Raw genomic sequence first — 24068 nt, forward strand, 5'->3', positions numbered from 1 at the left:
ATGAATTTATTTTCAGTGTTTTTTTGAGCCGACCAGACCCACAAATTATTATAATTATTTCGCAAATAAAATGGCAGGCCTTCTTACTTGTCTAGCATCGAATAATAACTAAAAAAATAATTAAAATCCGTGTTCTTACACAAATCAGTACCGGTTGGGTTGTACTTACTAGACAAAATGGATCAGCCTCCATTTTATTTAAGAATTTATTTAATGATCTGGAGAGGCCATTAAATACAATGATTTTATCACAATGTGAAGGTATCACTGAACCAAATGTTTTATGGATAAAGATGGATGAATGACTATTCTCATATTGGATGATAAGAAGCCGTGTTTGGTGTTGTGTGGTTCCAGGCGGGTGTGGCGGGCACGCTGTCTCAGCTGACCCTCGGCTCCTCGGAGCAGTGCCCCGCGCTGGAGGAGCACCTGCGTCGTCAGGGATGGGAGGCCGGCAACATCGATTACATGGGGGCCGACGCATTCCACAACATCTGGGCTAAGATCTCCCAAACGCTCTCGCTAGCGGCCCCCCAACCGGCACCGGAAGCCCGACCCCCATCTCCCGTAGTGGAGCCCGTGCAGGAAGTCAAGGTGGAACCTAAAACGGAAGCGGCGATCCCTGTAGTCCCGTCGGAAGTCCCCGTCACCGCGTCCTCAGATTCCTGGGAGAAGGTTTCCAAGGACTCTGATATCCCCGTAGCCCCTCCCTCCAGCCTGGAGACGTCTACGGCCTCGGACTCTTCAACAGCCCCCTCGGAAAAAGAGCCCCCAGGTTAGTATTCTGATTTTCTCTCTCGACTTTGTGTGGCAATGACTTTGTGAGCTTGAAATAATACGAAGATTGTGAAAGATCTATTAATTATAAACATAAATTCAACCTTAAAAGGCAAAATCATCATTCATTCATCACATTTGGCAAACTATTCCATTTAAAATTGGGAGTACATCGACGGTCCCTATGTTCATCCAGACATCTACCATTCCATATGAAATAATCCATAATTAATTTACGGAGATCTTATGTCTTATAGAGCAGTACATAACATTTTATCAAATAGACTGTCGTCTTAATCCCTACAGACCTAATGCACAGTACGATGTACATTTGGACCCAATCCCTAATACTCAGTCATGGTAAATCAGTTAAGTAAAGTCATTTATTGCATAATTAAATTTAGCTTTTATATTTTCTTATTACAGTGTAAAATACAATAATATTTTTAAAAAAACATGACAGAAACTGAAATAAACAGCACAAGCAAGGCTGCTAAATCGCAGACATTCATTTTTAATTTTAAATAATAAAAATTTAATTGTGTTTTACAATATCCTTATATAATTTTCGACAAATAATATTTTAAGTTATATCTGAATTAATATTATTTTGTCTGTACTTAGTACATATATAAACTTAATATTAAAAAAATATTAATAATTACTCATATTCCTTGAAGTGCTTTTACACTATTGTACCCCCCAAAAAAAATGCAAAGAAATAGTTTTAGGTATGAAGGGGCTGGTATGTTGTTAAAAAAAAATTAAAACCAATGTGTAAAGTTGCCACATTGTAAACCGCTGGATGTGTATAGGGATTATTGATGTGCTGATATCATGTTACATTTACACAAAATTATTGGTCTCCTAGAGATGGCGTTTGACGATGTCGGTTTGCCTTTGAGGTGCGAATGTGTACTGTTAACACTTTTCAGTTGAGCATGAAGTGTTTTGTGCGGATTGAGCGAGCGCTAAGTGACTAGAATAGCCACCTGTTAACTTTTCTCATAACTTAAGTGCAGACCTCTATTGATGTTAATAAATGTTGGATTTGATTATCCCATCCAGCGCCCGAGGAAGCGGCCCAAGAGACGCAGCTTTGATAGTTCAGGTAAAGCACCCCCCCTTCCGTCTAGGTGACCGGCGCATGCCCCCTCTCTTCCGCTTCTCATATCACATACTGATTAGGAATACAAAAACATATTTCAGAAGGTATTAGAAGCAAACATAGTAGTCTCCCAGTGCAAAGATCCAAAACATCTGTCATGAAAAAAAATCACATTAAAGAGGACGTATCCGATGGAAGTTTCTCACTAAAATAGGTGCTTGTTTTTTCAATTTAAAATTTATTAAAAAGCATTTTTATATTATTTATTGATTTGACGATAACAGTGTGAAATAACATGATTAAAATATAAAAATAAAATAATTTATATTATCACTTTTTAGTATATCTTTGAGAACTATAGATATTCTCATCAACAGGTGAAAATATAAACTGTTCATTACGAAATATTTTCTGTGTTTGCTTCTTATCTTTCCAATTATTACATATTAGGTGATTTGAAAACCATTTTGTATGACGGTGGAAAACAGCCATTACCTTGACCGACATTTTGTGAAATTGGAGATTTAAAAATTGAGGAAAAAAAACATGAAAAACAATTTGTTCGTGGTGGTTGACAGACACTTGAGTCTAAAATGTAATTGAGGGGGTGAAAAATATGTGACTTAAGTAAAAATTAACGAAAGAAAAAAAACAGTTTCATTACGAATCTCCTACTTAATTGGGTACAATAAAGAAATAAAATCAACGGAAGTTTATGGGAATAAATATAAAATCATTTTCTCTTCTTTTAATTCAAACCCGAGTTGCACCACACCACTTTGTTTCTCACCCTCTCTATAGTTTGTTTCCAAACAATTTAATTCTCATTTCATTTTTAGATTTTTAAAAAATGGTTCAGTAGTATAAATGAATATCAAATATTTTAGCATCCGTAATTTTTCCACCCACTTTTTTTGTAATTTTCTTTGATTATCCAATGTAATATATTAAAGAACAAAAGCATCTTTTGGTTTTGTGGTTTCTCATTAAAAACATTCTCTATTTGTGGATTCTGGTGCTGATTTATTAATTCCTGGCTCCAAAATGTTTTTATTGGTGATTGTTTAGCAAAATTCTGGGAGTCAAGAAGTCGGACACTTTAAAATGTACAATCGGCAATCAAAATATCTCATGTGTCTCGAAATGTTGAGTAAGATCTGGCTGACAACTATCAATCATTTATGACGTTAATGATCCAATATTTAAAGATTTGCATTGGTGCAAATATGCATTTCCACGTGGCTAATGAATTTCGTAACATTTCATTCCAATAGAACCTACTATGTATTGCTATTTAAATCATTACATTTCTTCATGTACCATGTTATTAAAAAAATTGTTTTAAAAAAGATCCCCTTTTGAGTCCGCATGCCGAATGTGTAAGACGAGGGAGAGTAGTAGTAGTATTTTGTTTGTTTTTTTAATGAGTTTTTAACCTCAATTGAGGAAACATTTTCCAATATGCATCGGCGACAGTAAATTTAGAATGTATATGTATCTATAAAACAAAATATTTTTACATGCAAATTTCTTTTATGACGGAATTTGAATGCATCATTGATTTTCTCGATTAATTGATTGTAGTGAACTGGGAAAAGTTCTCGAGTGGAATATTCCGCATCACCGCCGAGGCAATATTGTACTTTTTACTTGTACGTAGTGGTGTTGGCTTCTTCAGCTTGCTGTACACAATTAGAGTTGTATTCTTCCTTTGCGGTGCTACTGTAGCCTAACTAGTATTCTTTTAGCTTTATAACTTAACACTTTAGCTCTTTTTCCATTAACTCTGTTCCAGGCTCTAACACCTCTTGTTCCATGTTGTGAAAACTTAACAACAACTACTAAACGCCTTATGAAGAAACTTTTTGTATGGAAACCAATAATTACAATGAAACCGTATCTTGTATAGCTACGACAGAAGAGAAGGAAGATAGCGAGCGAGCGGAGCCGGACACTGCGAAACCCCCCCCTGCCGCAGTTAGCGCCCCCCCTCCGAAGCCAATGGAGAAACTCGTTTGCCATCTGAAGCCGGCCTTCCAAGCCGACCCCTTATTAACACCCGAGAGTGAGCACGAAGATGCCGCCACCATAGCGCAAAGCATCATAGCGAGCGAGATAGCCTTGAAATCCCCCATCGTCACATCGGCCACCCCCCCCGTCTCTTCTCCCCTCATGCCGGCTCTCCCGCAGAACGTGCGCGATCTCGCCGTGGACACGGCCATCCCCGAGACTCCGCCAGTACCCGGACTCGTTTCCCTCGCTCAGATCGGAATCCTGCCGTCACAGCCTAAATCTCCGCTAGCTGAAACTATTGCGGAAGAGCCTAAACCAGATCAGCCACAGCCTGCAACTCCCGCACCCGAAGCTATCATGGAAGAGTCTAAACCGGCAGATCAGCCGCAACCCGCATCTCCTATAGCTGAGACTGTTGTACGAGAGGTCAAACCAGATCAGCCACAGCCTGCAACACCCGCTGTTGCGGAAGAGCCTAGACCAGTAGATCAGCCACAGCCTACAACACCCACTATTGCAGAAAAGCCTACACCAGTACATCAGCCACAGGCTGCAACACCCGCTGCTGCAGAAGAGCCTAAACCAGTAGATCGGCCACAGACTGCTTCTCCAGCAGCTGCGGTTGTTTTGGATAAGCCCGTATCGGTAAAGCAGCCGCAACCTACATCACCCATAGAGACTGTCGTCGAACAGCCTAAAGTGGAAGATCAGCCACCACCCAAATCTGAGACCCCAGTTGAAGAGCCTAAACCGGCAGCAAAACTAGTCAAGAAAAAATCTGTTGATGGCAAAACTAAAAAATCAACCAAGGAACCAAAAACCCCAGAAGAACCTCCAAAAACAGTATTTCCCGACACAAAGACCCCCAAGACTCCAGAGGCTGAGCCGGAACAACATAAACTAGTGTGTTCGCTAAAAACTAAAGACGATCCTCCCAAAACGATAGCTGAAATAGTACTTCCGGATGATTTAGAAAATCTCAAACCTTCAAAAACATCGAAACCTAAAGTGGCGAAAACTGATAGCACCGAAAAATCAGAGGTAGTTAGCCAAAAAATCAAAGAGGAAACTAAACCGGTCGGGAAAAAGAGCGCACCCGAACCAGTACCGAAGTTAGATATATCGGCAGCTAAAGCGGAGCCAGTTGCGAAGGCGGAAGATTCCGAAAAGAAAGAGGAACCCTCCACACCCGTCACACCTGTCACACCCGGAGACGAAGCCTCGACTAAACCCAAAGTCAAGAAAGTGGTGAAGAAAGTTCCGGCGACACCTAAAGTAAAGAGCGAAGGCGATAGTGGAGCCGATGTGCCCGTCCCCCCTCCTCGGAAGAAAGTTGTTAAACCTAAGGAGAAGTAATGAATACTTTAACCGCAATATATTTTATTTGTACGCCATTTTATAACATTTTCGCTTGTTCATCCATGTTGTTCACATACAAACCTTCATTAATGTCCTCTAGTCTAAATGATTAATTTTATTGATATTTTTTATTCTATATTTAATCAGTTTTATTTACCAAAAATCCCTTAAACAATGCCATATAATTTATGCCATTATGTTGTCCAAGGACTTTTGTACTAAATAAGGAATTGAATTTCATAATAAACTATTTACAATTTGATAAAACTCTCGTATTATTTGATATCATTACTGAAATTTTCATTATGTATTTCCGTTTATCATCCAATACTGAAAGTATGAAAAAGAAATGACAGAGATTACTTTATTAATGTCAGCTTTTATTTTAGTAATTTTATAGATGCTTTGTTTAATTACTTTTGACTATGTATTTCACTTTTTAGAATTTTGTTAATATGTACACATATCGGCCGACACATATTGGCCATATTTTCCAGCCAAATTTGGCAAGAACGCAAAATCAGGCTCGACAAAAATTAGCTACATCTTTTGAACTAAAGGTTATATATACCTAAATGAATTTTTTTTACATAAAAATTAATATATTTAAAAAAAATCTTTTTAGCTTAGAAAATTAAAAGATCTAGGTAAAATACCAAAAATTATTGACAAAAAAGCTCTTCCACATGTCGCTCACTCCTTTCAAGAACGTCATAAATCAAAATTCGTCAATTTTCAGTTGTGCATGTTTTCGGAATGCCTAGAAAATGTACTATATCCCAGCAAAAGCGGCATATTTTAAACTTAATATTTACCCGCTACAGGGCAGAAAGTGTTGTTTTTGCATTTTGAAGAAAAGGTATTGTTTAATTATTTTTTGAAATAAACTAAATATTTTACAAATGGAGAAAAAACCTTCAGGTTTTACCTAAAAAATCTGTTGCACAGTAAAAAGTTTGGTAAGTGGCTTGATATTTATTTTTAATACATTGTATTATATTTTTAAACTTTAAAAGCTTTCTCCTGAAAAATCAAGTTTTTTGATATATGACGTTCTTGAAAGGAGTGAGCGATGTGTATAAAAGAAATTTTAATATAATATAAAATATGTTTTAAATAAAGATATTTTAACACAAAATTAAAAAAGAAATATTAATCGATACATACATAGTTGATTAAAATATTATCAATAACATTCGTCTTCATGGTAGATTTAATTCATTTGCCCCACGAAAGTTTTTGCTAATTTTTTGTAATCCTCGTGTCCCTTCAAGGTAAAATTATAAGAATTGGCAGGTAGGTTACGTATATACGGCCTGTGTTTACAAGTCTTCCGTACCCATTACTAATTTGTAAAAACTGAGTTTTGTCGGCTCCTAATTTTTACCTATCTGCCTCCGCGGTGTTTAGCTACCATGCTGGAGGTTCCGGGTTCGATTCCCAAGGGGGGGGTTGAAAATAAATATTGGTGATTTAACACTGATATTTATTTAATATTACCCTGGATTGGTCCCTGAAGCTCATGTAAGTTCATGTAAGTAACAATTAAGATAACACCGTCAATACAATTCTGTGTCCTATGCATCATTGGATGCGGATAAGGGTTAGAAAAAGAAGAAGAATAATTTTTACTTAAAATTATGAAACGGTTCCCGACAACAAAGTGTTAACATACAGAGATTTTACAAGGAAAGGGACAGTAATTGTAATATAAAAAAAATAGTTTTTTGCATTATTTTTATTTTTACTACTTTTGTGAACACAGTACATAATAAATACAAATTTTCATTAACTATTAGCAATAGAAAATATAATTCACAGGTTGAGTGAGTAACCGAAATGTAAAATTTGCAAGTAATTGCGAGACAACTTATCTGTAAGTTCATTTCGCACATTTTTGTAATTAATATACAAAAAGAATGATAATTATATTTACAGAAAATGTACATATTTCAATATTCACTACAATCATGAAAAAAAAAACATTTTGACTTATATTTATTATAAAAATATGAGTTTATAAAATATACACAAAGAAAATCTTAAGACTACTCAAGTCAATTATTTAGCAATATGTAAAGGAATTTCTCCTCACTTGATATCCATATTATAAAATCACAGTACTGAATTTATTTTTAATGAATCTTAAACAAATTAATGTGAAAGAATATAAAGAAAAAAAAACTACAGAGGCCGTCATAAGAAAAAGTGAATATAAAGTGTCTATACATATTTTAATTGAACATTTGAGCGGGCATATAGAAACCACTGTAACAAGGAGTGACTAATTTCATACCTTTCCTAAAGTTTTTGCGAAGTATAAAAATTGTAATTCCCGAGTCGGTTAGAATGCACACAGAGCACAGCCGGTGAAGGTAGATACACGGAGCTCAGTACTTGTGTTTGTGTTTGTGCTTCCTGGAGTCGGAGCGGCGGGAGTGGTGGGCGCTGGGGGAGGCGGGGGACGGGGAGCGCCGCGCCGACGCCTGCCGAGACTTGCGCACGGGAGAGCGAGACCTGCAACATTTAACAACAACTCAATAAAACTTCGTTATATTTATGCACAGTAAAAGATCGTATTGTCCGCCTCCATAGGGCGTTTGTCCACTACACGGGATTTCACCGTCCAGCAGTTCGGTTTTGAAAAATGAAAACGACTACGACAGTTTAGCATGATCGAATTTACGCACCGATCCGAAGAAACGCGAACAAAAGCACAAGCTAATTGTCGTTTTAAAAGCTAACTGACGTGCCGGACTGTAGAATTACACGGAATTACATGGAATTCCGGATAGTGGACAAGCGCCTATAGTGTAATGGTCAGCACGCTCGGCTACCGTACTGGAGGTCCCAGGTTCAGTTCCCAGGGGGGGGAGTCATAATAAATATAAGTAATTTTTCACTTAAATATATCGTGGGTATACTGGCAAAAAACGCTAAAATTCCTGTTTTAATAATCCCTGTTATTTAAAGCTTTTAGCCTGAATAAAACAGCCGCTTTTAAGTTCAAAGTTAAATTTTCTTTTAAAACCACATTATTATGACATTTCAAACTACTTAGTGTATTTCGCCAGTTTATAGAACGTTGAAAACTTTATAATATGCATCTTGAACTCAAATTTGCATATTTTCAATTTAATGTTTATTGTACACCCACGATATATTCAGTATTACCCTGGACTGGTACCTGAAGTGGAGGGTTGATCACCTTTCCTTCATGTGTTAATGATCAAGGAAACAGTGCATTTATATAATGCAGTGCCCTTTGCACCATTAGATGTGGATAAGAGTTTGAAAATGAAAAGATCATGGATTCTTAATTACAGGGACTGAAATTCATCCAAAATTTTGAAAAAAATCAATCCATAAAGACTGAAGCGCAGCGATATTTTCAAAGTAATATGTGGTTCATTCTCAATAAAAATATTCATGTGTCGTCAAAAGCAAAAATTTAATGAATTAGATCAAACACTGGGCATAAATAATTAAAATGGAAAAATCCATTAAAAATATATATGTATAAAAAGAATATTGATATGGAGTCAATGGCGCAAAATAAAAGTGAGAAACTGTGACTTAAAAATTTAAAATTATCACGTTTTATAAAAAAAAAATTTAGGTACATACTTATTTTTATGAGTATTACGGGTAGGTATGAGGAGATGCATGAACGTGGAAGAGGCGAAGACTGTTTACAAAGACAGGGTAGTATGGCATTCTATTCTCTCTGCCTACCTCTGCAGGGAAGCGGCGTGATGGTTAGTTAGTTAGTCTATTACTTAATTGGAAATATTACCTGTGTCGTGATCTTTTTGAAGGCGGTGATAACGAGACATCTTTAGAACGTTTTGATTTTTTTGTGGATGAATTTGATCTGGAATGTAAAATAAAAGCACTTAATAATGATCATGTGCAATCTTGTTAAATTTACTTGAAATATAACTAAGCAAGGAAAATACACACGTGATATACCCGTCTTCTGAAGAGCCACTTCTGCCTCCTCGACTTTCCCTTTCTTTGTCTCGGTGAGATTTCTTCTCTACTATTCTCTCGGGAGAATCAGCCACATCTTCCTTATCTTTAGCTTCCCGTTCGGCCTAGTTTGGAATAACAAACTATATTACAAGAGGATCGAGTAAAAACATGTAAACTATCGGAAAATATTCTAAAGTAAAACTGTATTATGATTTTATTCTTTCATTAATTGATTCGGCAGGCACTTTGTGGTAAAATCTATTTTAAATACAAGTTTTACATAGTAAATACCACTATTTCTTAAACTCTATTGTGAGGCGTGTTTCACACATACGGTGTTTGAAAATGATGCGGAATGCATCGAAACACGAAACTGGTGCGCCCATGAGTGACTAACCCTCTAATAATAATGGAAACAGCCGAAGTTAAATATTTAATAAGTAAAAATGAAAAATATATAAACATAATACAGTCGAGATTAAACAGTTAAGTAATCAGTAAAGTAAATAAAACTGAACACAACTTTTGAATCTTAACCTACACTCATTTAATTGGAATTAGCCCCACACAACAAACTTGTTTTCAAAGATTCAGAGCAGATGTCTAACATGGGACACAATCGTTATTATCATTTTGATATACTTTCATTTCCATAATGCGTCCACAGCATAAGTAATACATAATAACTTGGTATGTGATAAGTAATATTACATATAATACAAATAGATAATCCACTCAATATTTTAAAAAATTACACGGTTTACACATCTATTGTTTATTGTTGCATAGTGTTGCCATTATTTTAATTCCCCGAGATTAATTACAAATACGGGGTAGTATTTAGACGAGAACCTACTTAAGTGGATTTTTTTAAAACCTTATAATTATATTTTTGAGTAATATATCCGCACTGGCAACATTTATACTGTCAAAAAAAAATGTTTTGGCAGTTCCACATTTCTTGAATATCTGAATTTGAATTGAATCTTCATTCCATTTTCAAATATGCTTGAATATCCATCACAACATCAGGCTCTAGGCAGGAGCTGCGTATTCTATCTTTTTTAAACATAATTAATTTATGTGTGACAAATGCCACCTCTATAGTGTACTGGTTAGTGCGCTAGGCTACCATGCTTGAGGTCCCGGGTTTGATTCCCAAGAGTGTTAAAATAAATATTAGTGATTTTTCAGTCTAATATTTATTTAATATGACCCTGGAGTGGTACCTGAAGCGTAAGACTGATCACCTTTCCTTCATGTATTCAATGGTCAAGATACCACTGTTTCTATGCGACGCAGTGCCCTATGCACCATTGGGTATGGATAAGGGTTAGAAGAAGAAATTATGTGTAACAAGGACAAAAATATTTTAAACTAATTACTGTCCCTTGATTTGACATCTCATTCTCCTTGCCCTTTAGGGTTTCTACTAATTGGCCTTTGGTTCGTCTCTTTCTTTGCTAGTCACGCTATAGAAAGAGAGATAGGGATGAGATGATTGTGTGGATTGTACCTTCTTGATGAGTTTCCTGCGGTAGTGCTGAATCTGCTGCTGCAGTGTCCAGCCGGGCCGCAGCGGGCGCACTCCGGCCTCCAGCTCGTCCTGGTACTGTATGGCGCGCAGCTCCACGCTGCGCAGGATCTGTCTCCGCGAGTCCGACACCTCGCTGTCCACATACACACACACACATGTTACAGTCAATGCTCTGCGTATTGCACACCATCATAAAACTCAGAAGTTGCTATTTACACATAATTATACAAAACTAAAGTCCACAGATATCGCTACAAGTCCCATTTTTAAAATACATAAATTGAACAGCTCAGAAGCGGTCTGCAAGTAAAATAATAAGGATAGGCAAGGAAAATATGAAAAATACTCTACAAACCTCTACACCAATTGAAAATATATATTTCTTAAATTCATTTTTAAATTGGCGGGAATCGAACCTCTCCTACGACGCAAAATGAATGTGAATTGATTTAACACATTTTGGATGTGATTTTTTACGCCTGTGGACCGCTCGGCTGTCCAAACTCAAAACACAGTAAGGGACATCTTTTTTGTAGTACGTTTTTTTTGCATTTTTGCAAAAAAAAATGTCCCTTACTGTGCTTTAAGTTTGGACAGCCGCGCTGGTGATAGGATTTTATAATTATGTATGTACATACAGTTAAGACCTTAACAATAAGCTTATTATATAATATTTATATAAAATCAAAATAGTATAACTCCTTCTTTTCTGCCTTTGAAATGAGGCCGGCAAAGAAGGTAAAAATACCCTACCCGTCTTTAAGCATCAATCGACCGAATGGGTAGAAATACCCTTCCCGTCCAAAGTGTGTTAGCTCATGATGTCACCGCAGATGCGTGTGCGAACTACCGCATCTCACTCGCATCCTACCTCCGAGGGTAACACGGGTAGCTGGGGAGTAAAACAAATTGAGATGAATGATAATGACTAACCTGGAGTCATTATTATCAGGGGTAAGGGGTGAGCTGATGTGGGGGGCGGGCGGGGGGGGCGGCGTGTGCAGGGCGGGCAGCGGGCCCCCCTCCCCGGCGCCCGGCCCCTCCACGCTCTCCCAGCGGGAGGGGATGAACCCGGCCACCTGCAGAGGAGCACTCGCAGCCTTGCCACTCGACCCGTTTTCCTCTATGGGGACACCGTCGATATCGTCATCCACTGAAATATATTTTTGTCAATATATATATGAATTCTTCAATAACTAGCAGAAAAGCCTGGAGACAGTTTGTGGACTCCATATGCTCCACCTAGGGAGCGGATATGGTTATATTACAATATATACATGAATTCTTCAATAACTACTACTACTACTACTACCATCACGCCGTTTCTCCGCAGGGGTGGGCAGAGAGGATGGAACGCCACACTCTTCTGTCCTGACATACACTCCTCGCCTCCTTCACATCCATACATCTAGTCATACATGCCCTCCGATTACGCAGACTTTTGACACCGCCAGATTCTTCAATAAAATTATGGAAAATGCAAATTTCATATTCAAACTGTTTTAGTGCTAATTTTTTTTTGCAAAAATGGTATTTTTTAACTTAAGTGGACATTGTAAGGGCAAAAAACAACAAGTTTTTACAACAAAAAAAATGGATGACATTAGAAAAGCACACTCTGCAACACAAACTCTCAGCCCGACCGCCAAAATACACTGGCGTCATGGTCGGTATATCGACAGCCGCGCTTTTGGAAAAGTACAGTGGAACCTCTCATAATGAGTAATTCGCATAACGAGGGGACTTCCACGACAGTCAAAACAAAATAAGTTTCACTTAGCGGGTAAGATTCTGGAATGAATTATCCTCGTTTCGAGAGGTTCCACTGTATACCAGAATCGATATATGGATTCTCAGCATTCGGTTATTGATGAAAAATTTATTCCGATTAAGTAATAATCCTGGAAGGTTTGCCAGATAACTCACATGGTATCCCGTCGATGTCGTCCATGAGGCTCTGCTTGGGTGCCGAGTGTGCGGGCTGCAGGAGGTGCTGCAGGCCCTGCGCCGCCTTGAGCAGCGCGGCCCCGTCCAGCGGGCCCCCCTCCTCGCCCTCCTCCCCCTCCTCCGCCTCCTCGGCCCCCGACCCGTGCTCCGACCCCTCCTCGGCCTGCGCCCCGCCTGGCCCCGTCATCTGCAAGTTGGAACGCTCATTCTTATCTTTTTTTACTAAATTTGAAGTGTCTTTACTTACTATTGAAAAAATAATTGTAGTTTTTTTTTATTACTATTAATAACTATTTTAGTTTAAAATAGGCTAAGGCATAGATTCCCAAAGTTGACTAGGCTCCGACCCTTCTGACAAAAATTTCCAACCTTGGGACCCACCTCTTAGCTGTCATAGAAAAAATAGGTCTTAAATAACTGAATGAAATATCAAATAAATCACTTTTTTTTAAATTCATGTATACAGAGGCGAGGACCCACTCAATATTCGCTCGCGACCCATAGTTTGGGAAACCATGGGCTAGGGCAAAAGTTTATCGCAAGTCATGTTTTCAGTTTTACAAACGCACTTAGAGTGATTTGTCATTTTGTATGGTGGTATATTATTTATTTCTTCTTCTCCATATTATTCTTCATGACTGATGGTTGTGACCCTTGTGGGAGCAATGACTCGTCTCTAATTATCCCTTGACTGCGCTGCACGTAGCACTCCAACCACCGACAAATCATTTATCTCTCCTGACCATTTGATACCATATTGTACCTACTGACATAATGATCCAGTAACAACATGATTCAAAACTGTTTGAAGGTGATTACCTCAATTCCGTTTAGTGCGTTGAGTAATCGTGTGATGAAGTCTCGCGGATACACGTTCCAGTCCTGCCACGCTTGGATCACATTGAGGGCTCGAGTCTTGAGCCCTTCACTGAGGGACGGCGACTCCAGGGCTTGGCAGCTGGCGTGCACATCCAGCATTATCTGAACCATCCGCGACTCAAACCTAAACACCATAAATACCATCAATCAAAATCATTACACCTAATCCGATCAAAGCCAGTCCCATAGAGGCCAGATCATAAATTCAATAACAGGGTATCATCACACATTAAACACATAGACATAGAAACCCTTTAGAGCACTCATATAAGTCACTTTTTGAGTTTATGAACGAACACATTAGTTACTGCAAAGTTTGTTAAAGAAATATAATTTGACACGGGTGATATTAGATCACAATGAAAGAATGACGACGGAAAATAATCAATAATATTTTTGTATTATCTATCTACTATATGGCAAAGCAAGACAAGAAAATACAAATATGAAGTTGAAGGTTACCAAAATGAACAAAAATGTGTACACCGCCGCAACATAAGGTTTTGGAAATTACAAAAAAAATTACAAATTACAGAAATTACAAAAAAAAAACAGAAAAGTTTTTTTTTGTGAATTTCAAAATTGACAAATTTTAGTATTGGTGTTTAACGTGTTAAGGACGGGAAGTGTATTTTTACCTTCTGCGCCGGCCTAACTTATAAGTCAGAAAAGAAGGAATTATTTAAAAAATTTTGTATGAATATTATGTACCAATCTCTTTGTGAAGGTCTAAATTATATAAACACAATTATCAAAACACCCGTCTGTAACACCCGTCCGTGCTGTGTTAATAAATAATGCAGTTGGAGCACTGTTAGTGAATCCTCATCAGTGACAATAGATGAATGAGTGAGTGAGCGGGTACTCACGCCTTCCTGAAGTGCGTCACGTTGGACATCTTGCAGCCGGTGTTGTGCAGCACGTCGGAGAGCAGGTAGAGGCGGGCGGCCTTCTTGTGCGCGGCCGTGGCCTTGGAGGAGAGGGACTCGGCGATGCAGGCCGCGATCTCCTCCGCCGCGTCCGCGTGCTCCACGCAGAACACCATGGCCTCGCCCACGCGCGACCGCTCGGGGCCCAGCTGCCGAATCAGGTCCTCCAGCCTCTCCCGCTGACTGCGGAGACAAATCATAACTTGACACTTCGCATCTTTGCCTCGATTCTGAACTATCCTGAGTCGCATATGACCAAATTAATTTTAATTTGTGTATTATGTTCCTTATGCTACTGCATACTGATTATGAGTTGCAGAAAGTTCTTACTTAAATAAATAGTTATGTGTATTCATTCAAACTCTCATTCACAAGTGATGGTGCAAAGGGCACTGCATCATATAAACGCAGTGTTTTCTTGATCATTTACACATGAAGGAAAGGTGATCGGCTCTCCGCTAAATATTAGAGTGAAAGAATCACTTATATTTATCTGGGAATCGAACCCGGGACCTTCAGTACGGTAGCCGAGCGTGTTGACCATTACACTATGAACGCGGACAATAAATAGTTAAACAGTGTAAATCTAAAAATATATAAGAAAATACTTCTAAATGACTGGGAGAACTAGCATTGGAAAGTTCAAATGCCTCCCCTGTCAAATTTCTTTATATGTTGTTAGGATCTTTCGGCATCCAGGTGAAGAAATTAGCAAAATATTTTTCCTAGAATATTCTCTACATACAATCTTGCCGTACGAAAACTTTCTTGCATTGATCGTTTTCACATGTAAAAAGTATAGTAAAAACTGATATACATTCACTGCGTATAAAATAATGTCATCCACATAAATTTAAATTTGCGAATTTTTGAAAATCCTTTGAAAACTTTGTTCAAAATCAAATTCTACTTTCTACTTAAACATCACAAATAAGTGTATTCCTTTGTGTTCTTAAAACACATAAAACCGGCTACGGATCCTTATCTTTATTTAACTTGGCTCAATATTTGTATGGACATGGGAGCTGTGTTCGACGCACAAAATGTGTGAATTAAAACGATGATAATCAAACTTTTCTTTAATTCAAAAAAATATTACGAGGTTTTGTTCCTTCCGACACTTGTACAAAACATTTGATAATTCGTAAAAAATCTGATAACTTACGTTTTACTAAGAGTTCCCTTGGTGTCTTTCACTTCATCCTCGTCAATAAGGTCATCAGGCATCCCCTGCGTGTACAAGTTCAGGCCCGGAGGCCGCCATACAGAGCCGCCTGTTGGGAGATCACACTCGTTAGTAGTGCAGTATATACAAACTAACATTGCGAGAATTAAATACGAGATATTATATTTACTTTTAAACATTCTAAATTCCTTGGTATTCCACTCCTTTGGCGAGTCCCCTTGCAGTAGAGAGAACAGCTTCCACCGGTAATATACATGGTTTTGACTTTGATTTTCAAACAAAAACCTGAAAAAAAATAAAAATTTGATAAATTTTTGTTTTTAACAAAATTTATATGTAATAATAAAAATTTGTTACATAAGTGAAAACACAATACATATATTATATTTGAGTGAAAAATTTAAAGAATTTGTCAACAGCTTATGTTAATAGAGTGGCTTAAAAGAATGTCTCTTATTATAATGGTGTTGTGTAAATGACGCATTATACTGTATTTACTCATTATGTAGGAACATAAAGAATTTCATTAATTGATTCCGCAGTCAAGATGTGGTAAAATCTATCCATTTTTAATTAATGTTTGACTTAGTAAATACCACTATTTTTAAAAATCTACTGTGACACGTGTTTCGATGCATTCCGCATCATTTTCAAACTCCATATGTGAAGCTAATTCTAAATTTTAGAATTAGCTTCACGAATGCATCGAAACACGTGTCACAGTGGATTTTAAGAAATAGTGGTATTTACTAAGTAAAATATTAATTAAAATACATAAAGAACTGTTTACTCATTTATTGTGTTTTCACTTAGTGGGGCAAATATATAGGTATATAGAATATATTTACCTAAATGCAGGATTGTTGATCTCCTTATTCATGATCATGGCTTCGAACATCGGTCCTTCCCGAATAACAAACTCCACCATGCGGTGAATTAACATCAATGTTTGCCTAATAACATTTGCAGGATAATCAATCGCAATTTCACGGACACTTAACATTAATTAAATATATTAATTTATTTTTAAAATAAAAACTTTAATCATCGAAAAAATTATAAAAATATGAAGAAAAAAATTACAATGCATAGGCATGTAAATATGTTCTAAAAAATAAATTGAATAAGTTGTACTCATGCCAAATATGGAAATGCTTAAGATAATATCTGAAGTAATGATCAAAGTAAAATAAAATAAAAAGTAGTATGTTTACTCACCGATGAAGTCTTGTCATGTAGAAATAATATCCAACTTTTGGGTGTGATTTGATAATAAAAGGAGACAACTTTTGGAGCAAACAAAGAAGGGTGATAATGGTTCGGGACAAGGAGAATAGATGGTGAAATAATATACAACTTATAGATAGAGGTGTTTCAATTACCTTTCCTTGGGTATAACCACCTTGACAATAGACTGCGACAAAATCTGTAGAACAGCCAAATGCGCCCGACCCACATCGTAATCAATCATTAATAATAGTTGATACAAGTTCACAATACAAAATACATCCTAATATTGCCATCCTTCACACTGCTCATCTCACTTTCTGATACATTGATCTTTGTAAAGTCAAGGGGGATTATTCAAACTCAGATAAATAATTGAAGGAAACGAGTGAAAAGAGAGTTATTAAAAAATACTTTTTAAAAAACTTTTTAAACCATTTAAAAAAAGGAATTGGGTCAGAATGCTTTATACATATTTGAAAAAAAAGCTATTCTCCTATTAACCTTCTAAACATTTAGTTTATTTAGAATATTTGGTATTTGGTAAGTTAAAAGTGGGAAGGTACCGCGTGTACTTGTGAAGAAAAATATGATGCAACTTAATAGGAGAAAAATATAAGGAATCTATCAGAAATGATAAGTTCCCACTTGGCCACATCTACGAGTAATTGGTACACCGAATGACAGTAAACCCGAATATTAATTAAATATCACTATAAATGAACAAAATTATATCACATGGCTCACACAAATCATTCAGACTGATAAATGTTTTAAAATGATGTTTCTAGTTTTAAGTACTCCATAGTGGTTTAAAAAAATGGCGATGTTGAACCACATGGTATTATAACACTCCCAAGCGACAAAAAGTTTATAAATAAATAATAATAATAAATCAGTTTTAATCCTACTTTATGATAGCAAATTTATTAATAAAAAAAGAAAAATAATTCTTCAAAATTAAGAAAAGGTGTTAATATAATATTTACGATAAATTTGAGTGAAACTAAATAGAAGCAGAGTACGTATTATATATAGTTTTAAATAGGTCGTTGTTATTATTTTTATGAATATATGTATTTTTTTAATAGATTATTTTCGTAGTAAAATATATAAACAAAATCAACCTAAAATTTATATAAATTGAATCTAATTTTAAATTTTAAATTCATTTTAAAAGTATATAGATGTTTGCACACGTAAAAGGACATTGTGTCATCATAGAAAATGTAAGTGTGCATGTCATTAACTGAATTGTATAAAAAAGTCTTCTTATACAGTAATAGCCCGTAAATTGTGTGTAAAATAAAGTTTTTCTTCTTCATTAAATAATCAACTTGAAATGTAAAATATTTCTCATATTTTGGTCCCTTCAATTTTGAATTAACGAGCTTTTACTGTATTATGTGAGTGTACATTATAAATTGATATAAATGCATTTTGGAAACGATTCTTAGTGTTTTTAAATTTGTAATTTACAGAAATATGTATATTACTTTAGTACATAATATTATCACAAGTACAGCTTTGGCACTTAGATATAGAATATTATGACACTGAATTAGTTGTCAATCTACTAAAGAAATTGATGTTGTCCTATGCTGTATTGAAAGATATACACATAGACACGAGTGTTTAGTGTAAGCAGTGTTATGGGGAGTGTGTGTGTGTGTATAGCATCATTATGTGGTATAGATTATAACTGTACCTTGTTGAGAGCCTCCTTGTCCTCTGGCTCTGTAGGGAATGCTTCACCTGGTCGGAGTCGGGGGATCTACAATGCAGCGATTTAATTTTACACAAGCTCCAAAAAATATTTGGTGGACCCTAGATTTAAAAAGATTCGAAATCTCTCTTTGGTTTACTTGCAAAATCCTCAAGTGACAGAATTTTGAAGAAAAATAGTTTAAAGAAACAAAAAAAGGTTGTCAACTTTATTACATTTCTTGTAAATTTCTTAGTTTTTTATTGTAATTTTATATATCGAGGAAAGAAAATATAGGCAAATCATTATAAAGACTGATAAAATTCAATTAAATTAAAATGAATAATCCAACTTAAAAAAATTAAATATTGAGGATGAAAATGTTGCAGAGAAAATCAGAACGCAGTATTCAGTCAATTTATTCACTAGAAAAAAGATAATAATAAACATAAAGCGTACAATGAAACCAGTTTGTATATATCACAGATTTTGTATCACAGGCACTGAAGAAAGGCGATAGTTCACAAGAGCTCCGAGGGTTCTCCTTGACCAGTCTTTAGGCTTACATTTCCGCAGGATCCAGCCAAAGTCAGCCACTAAATGATCTCCCAATTCTGGGTTCAAACACTTCACTAACTTGGAGTAATGTAATCGATCGAGTTCTAAATATCCAGAGTACATTTCGGTCACCGTTGGGAAATAGATATTTCGGGAAACGGACAACGGCGACAGGTTCATATCCTAAGGAAAAAAGTATTAGCGAGGTGGGCTACGCGGCCATCGGGTCACGCTAGGGCACCTGTAAGGGAACAGTGGAGGTTGTGTGATTGTGTGTGGTGTTGGTAGAGTAATACCTTGTTGATCAGTTGTCTCGGGGGCTGGGCGTTGAAGGGCAGGCCGGAGGGCGGCGGGGGAGAGAGCATGGAGGGGGGGATGTAGATGGGGTGCGGCGGGATCACCACCGCCTTCCCCCACCCCATCTTCATCTCGCACTGCATTATTTCTTTCCCTGATGATAAAAATACAAACTATAGCTATATGCCAATAATAAAATGTGACATATTAACAACATATGTATTATTATAGACATACATATAGTATCAACATATACTCTAATAATAGATGATGAAATGTGCAGCATGTAGTCAGCTGATAGCGGAACGATTATGAAAGAGCATGCCAATCAAATGAAATGTTAGAGAAAAAAGTTTGCTACTTAAAATTTTGACATAATTTTATAATTATGTATTACAAAGTTCGTATATCTAAAACTGGCCTCTCCAACAATTTTTTCACAGAAAAATTTCGATAACAAAAAAATGTTTAGCCCCAACTTTGAAATAAAATGACAAGAGCAAAAAAATGAAATTCGTTTAAATTATCAATTTCAATGACTACTTTTGTTATTTTGTCAACTTCGCTAGTTCAAAGATTTTATTCTCTCCAATTTTGTATTAATTTACTTTCACTATATTCATATGATAAAATTATGCCATATCATTTCAAATAACTTAATTTTTAGCATTATGTAATCATTTGCAACAAATGATACGTTTAAGCAGTCATTATTCAAGAGTTGAAAGTCAAATTACCGTTTAAATTCCTCAGTGCCCTTTCTCCATCCTTGCGAGACATGTACGCCACAAATCCACAATTACGTCCCCGAGCTTTCTCCTCTTCCGAGCGTGGCCACATTATCTTGATACTTGCGAGTGGTCCATATCGCCCAAATATCTCCATCAACTGTTGTTCTGTTAACTAAACAATAAACAGGTTACGCAAATCATGATGAAGACTGAATCATCGGGACTAATAAATCGCTCACTCCTTACAAGAACGTCATAAATCAGAAATCGTCAATTTTCAGTTGAGCATGCTTTTGGAATGCCCAGAAAATGTACTATATCCCAGTAAAAGAGACATATTTTAACTTAATATTTACTTGCCTACAGGGCAGAAAGTGTTGTTTTTGCATTTTGAAGAAAAGGTATTGTTAATTTTTTTTTTTAATATCCTAAATATTTTTCAAATGGAGAAAAAACCTCTAGGTTTTACCTAAAAAGATCTGTTGCACAGTAAAAAGTTCAATTAGTGGCATGATATTTATTTTTAATGCATTGTTTTATATTTTTAAACTTTAAAAAGGTTCTCCTGAAAAATCAAGTTTTTTGATTTATGACGTTCTTGAAAGGAGTGAGCGAAATGTGCAATTCTTCACTTTATGGCTTACTTTAGGGCTGAGGTTCCCTAAGTAGAGGTTAGTAGTATTGGGGTCTCCGTAGTCGTACGACCCGATCATTTCATCTTTGCAGAAAGCGGGAAGTAGCTCCGCATCGGGGACCGCATTCTTCAAGGCACCCTTGTACTTGTGTCTTTCCTCTCGCTCTTCTTGAATTCTGAGAAAGAAAGATCCACAATACAATGTCATTCGTACCCGGGGTTGTTTCTTCAAATAATTAATGTGAAAGTTCACTCTAACTAACTAACTAGCCATCACGCCGCTTCCCCGCAGGGGAGGCTGAGAGAATAGAACGCCACACCACTCTGTCTTTGCAAACATTCTTCGCCTCTTCCACGTTCATGCATCTCTTCATACATACCCGCCAATTATTACGACTCCTAACCTGACCACTTTCAAGTATTTGGCATACCTGATCGTGCCATGTTTTTCTCTGTCTTCCTCTGCTCCTTTTTCCAATTACATTCGCCTCATAAATTTGTTTTACCGTTCTTTCCTCACTCATTCGTTCTACCATATATATCATGGTCACACTCATATGTCCAAACCATCTCAACACACCTTTCTGAATTTTATCGATAATGCTTATCTCACTCACTGTCTTAGTTCCTCTTTGAAGAGCTCCAAATTACTTTTCTTCTTATCTTTGTCCTTTTTCTTGAGCGGTTTGTCCGGCTTGGAGGCGAGAAGCTTGACATATTCCTGGGCTCTTTCCGCCGACGACTTCTCAGTGGCCTCGATACGCGACTGCGGCTTATAAACTTTCCCCCGCTCGCTCGTATCTTCCTCTGAAAGTTTACCATAGAATAAATCACAGACATTTTTTAAAAAGAGGTCAGCTAAAATTACATTGAAAAGTACAATGGAACCTTCTCTTAATGAGCAAAACAGATTGTGAAAAAGTGTTCCCTTAACAAGCGACATTTCTCATAACGAGTGATGGAAGTAGCGGAGCAACAATCTTAACTCTGTAAGCCAGACATTCTGGCCCCTATGATTCTAGTAGGCAGCTCCGTGGGCCACAATGTCTGGCCCAGCGCAGGTATAAGCTTAATCATTGATTTCTCTATCATCCAAGTATATTCTACCAAAAAATATTTGAGATAAATGCGGTTAATCATCGCAACACATTGAATTAACCAACATTTATTCAATGAAACTTTCCATTACTTAGATATAACCTAGGAAAAATAGATTATCATTTTGGGTGATAGAATATTTATCATATGCTAATATTTTTTAGGACAGTCAGTCGTTATCCTTCATTTATGACGGTTCTCCAAGGATACTCCCACTTTTTGTGACCATATTTATTCGTTTTGTGGAGCTATTATATTTCAAAATTTTGTGATATTAGTGTTAGTAGTTAAAATAACAGAAATTGCATTTTATGTGTTTATAATAAATATTATAGTTAATCTGCCATGGAAAACGATGAAAGTTACACTTTCAAGTTCAGTTATAAAAACGAATGGTCATATGAATTGCCAGTGTCCCAAAATTTGGGAACCAAAATATTTTTTTTAATGGTAGAAAAACGTCACATTTTTTTGATCAGAGGTCAGAGTGGAAAAGATTAAATAAATACGATTTGTATTATTTTCATTTATCCCTTAACAGAGACAATGACCGTCGTAAGCCCCGTAAATGCAACTTCCATATTCTTTTTGTTAGAGATGTCAAAAATTTTTAAAGAATGAAGTTTTATTTTTTTACTGTGAAATAAACAGATTCATATTATACTTCAGTTGAACGTTAGATACATAAAATTTATGCTAACCATATTCTGTTTAGATCACTTGAAAAAGCACGTCTATAATTAAATGAATTATGTTTACACAGTTGCAAATGCGAGTAACATTACCATAATATAGTAATTCTTACAGGATTCGGGAATAAAAATGGTTTTAAAAAAGCTAAAACTAAAAACAGTACTTTTTGGAAATTCATTATTGGCGGTTATGAGAATTTTGGAATCTCCTTGGTTGATGAAAAATATTATCTTAGGTACAGAGAACAGAATATCACTTACTTCTAGCGCCAGGATTGTATGTTCCTGCCTTAATCCATACTTTGGATATTTTGCCCGGAGCCTCTTGAAATGTTTCAACAAACTCTTGAAATGCCTGAAAATAATAAAGATATTAATAATGTCCTGTAAATAAACATGAAAAACGAATCTTTTTTCTTAATTATAGAACTAATAACGCATAGTTTGAATTAGTTCCTTCACAGCATTATATTTTTGCATAAATATTTGGATAGGCTATGTGCAATCAATATACATAGTTAACTGTGAAAATTATAGTCAAATAAAATTAGAACTTACATGAGCGGCAGCTTCTTCTTCCTCCTTCTTCTTCTGCTCCTTCAACTCTTTTCTAGATAGCGTTCTCGTACTCATTGATCCCCCAAAGGAAAACCCTTGCAACTTATGGTCAGCAGCTTTCTGAAGATGTAAAATAAACTTAAATATGTATATTAAACAAAAGCACACAAACTGACACAAGAAACCCAGAAATATCGTGCGCTAATGTGATAAGAACACTGATTATACTAATTATAGTTTACAAGAAAGTGTTGCACACGAAGTAATTTATTTAAAATGAATTAATTGTTTTCTTCATAAGCAAATTAAAACGATAAACTAATTGTAAAACATATAAAATAAACTTTACTTTCATCTTGATCCATTCACCAAACCCATCACCACGATTTTTAGCAACCAGTATGAAGTTGTAACGAGTTACTAGAGACAACTCAGATCAAGCTTTTTTAATATATTGTATGGCTGTTCACAGTTACTAGACTGCATAAAATAGCGTCAGTACCCATCAATAACAAAAAAAATTACATGTGCTGGGATATTTTACTTTTTTTTGTATCTTTTACTGTAATATTTTATTAGTTATACAACATGTTCTCATTAATCGATATAATCAATTTAATACTCAAACTTCAGTACATTTGTCTACCAAGTAATTAAATAAATTTTAACAACAATTGCCGTTGCGGCAAAATCATCAGGGTTATATTAAATATTTTTTAAGTATAATGTAAAGTCTTATTTCAGGGTTTAGTCACGGTATTTATTTAATATTACCCTAGACTGGTCCCTGAATCATAGGAGTAATCACCTTGCCTTCATGTAGCTAACGATGAAGATAACATTACGTCAATATTATGC

The 24068-nt window shown here is 36.1% G+C and overlaps 2 protein-coding genes across 3 annotated transcripts in view; one reads left to right on the plus strand and one right to left on the minus strand.

The window, feature by feature from the left end:
* The window catches only part of Gyg (glycogenin 1), a 47796-nt gene extending 42272 nt beyond the window's left edge, over positions 1 to 5524 (plus strand). For both annotated transcript variants that reach the window (XM_088257307.1, XM_088257315.1), the window contains 2 exons: positions 358 to 775; positions 3795 to 5524. In XM_088257307.1, coding sequence (XP_088113433.1) covers positions 358 to 775; positions 3795 to 5254 — 1878 coding nt within the window. In that variant the 3' untranslated portion in view covers positions 5255 to 5524. The remainder of the gene's footprint in view (positions 1 to 357; positions 776 to 3794) is intronic.
* Positions 5525 to 6976: 1452 nt separating this feature from the next.
* On the minus strand, positions 6977 to 23613 carry LOC148313839 (U2 snRNP-associated SURP motif-containing protein). The gene is made up of 20 exons (XM_088257099.1): positions 23560 to 23613; positions 23211 to 23330; positions 22914 to 23007; positions 21480 to 21669; positions 20873 to 21038; positions 20235 to 20400; positions 19497 to 19651; positions 18646 to 18711; positions 17093 to 17136; positions 16559 to 16663; positions 15880 to 15995; positions 15690 to 15798; positions 14465 to 14707; positions 13536 to 13719; positions 12696 to 12903; positions 11703 to 11922; positions 10749 to 10902; positions 9221 to 9354; positions 9054 to 9131; positions 6977 to 7774 (listed from the first exon to the last, which is right to left on the minus strand). Exons 1-20 carry the CDS (start codon positions 23563 to 23565, stop codon positions 7648 to 7650), a joined length of 2685 nt encoding a protein of 894 aa, XP_088113225.1. The 5' UTR covers positions 23566 to 23613; the 3' UTR covers positions 6977 to 7647.
* Positions 23614 to 24068: the final 455 nt, after the last annotated feature.

The sequence above is a fragment of the Brachycentrus maculatus genome, unplaced genomic scaffold, assembly GCF_059751285.1.
Source record: "Brachycentrus maculatus isolate JH-2025_06_01 unplaced genomic scaffold, ASM5975128v1 h1tg000005l, whole genome shotgun sequence".
NCBI lineage: Eukaryota > Metazoa > Arthropoda > Insecta > Trichoptera > Brachycentridae > Brachycentrus > Brachycentrus maculatus.

Excerpts from the sequence above, each read along its gene's own strand:
- LOC148313839 (XM_088257099.1), bottom strand. Across the intron at positions 15,996-16,558 it reads ATCAACAATCCTGCATTTAG|GTTTTTGTTTGAAAATCAAA; the intron begins GTAAATATATTC and ends ATTTTTTTTCAG. Across the intron at positions 10,903-11,702 it reads CCTGATAATAATGACTCCAG|CGAGGTGTCGGACTCGCGGA; the intron begins GTTAGTCATTAT and ends GTATGTGGACAG.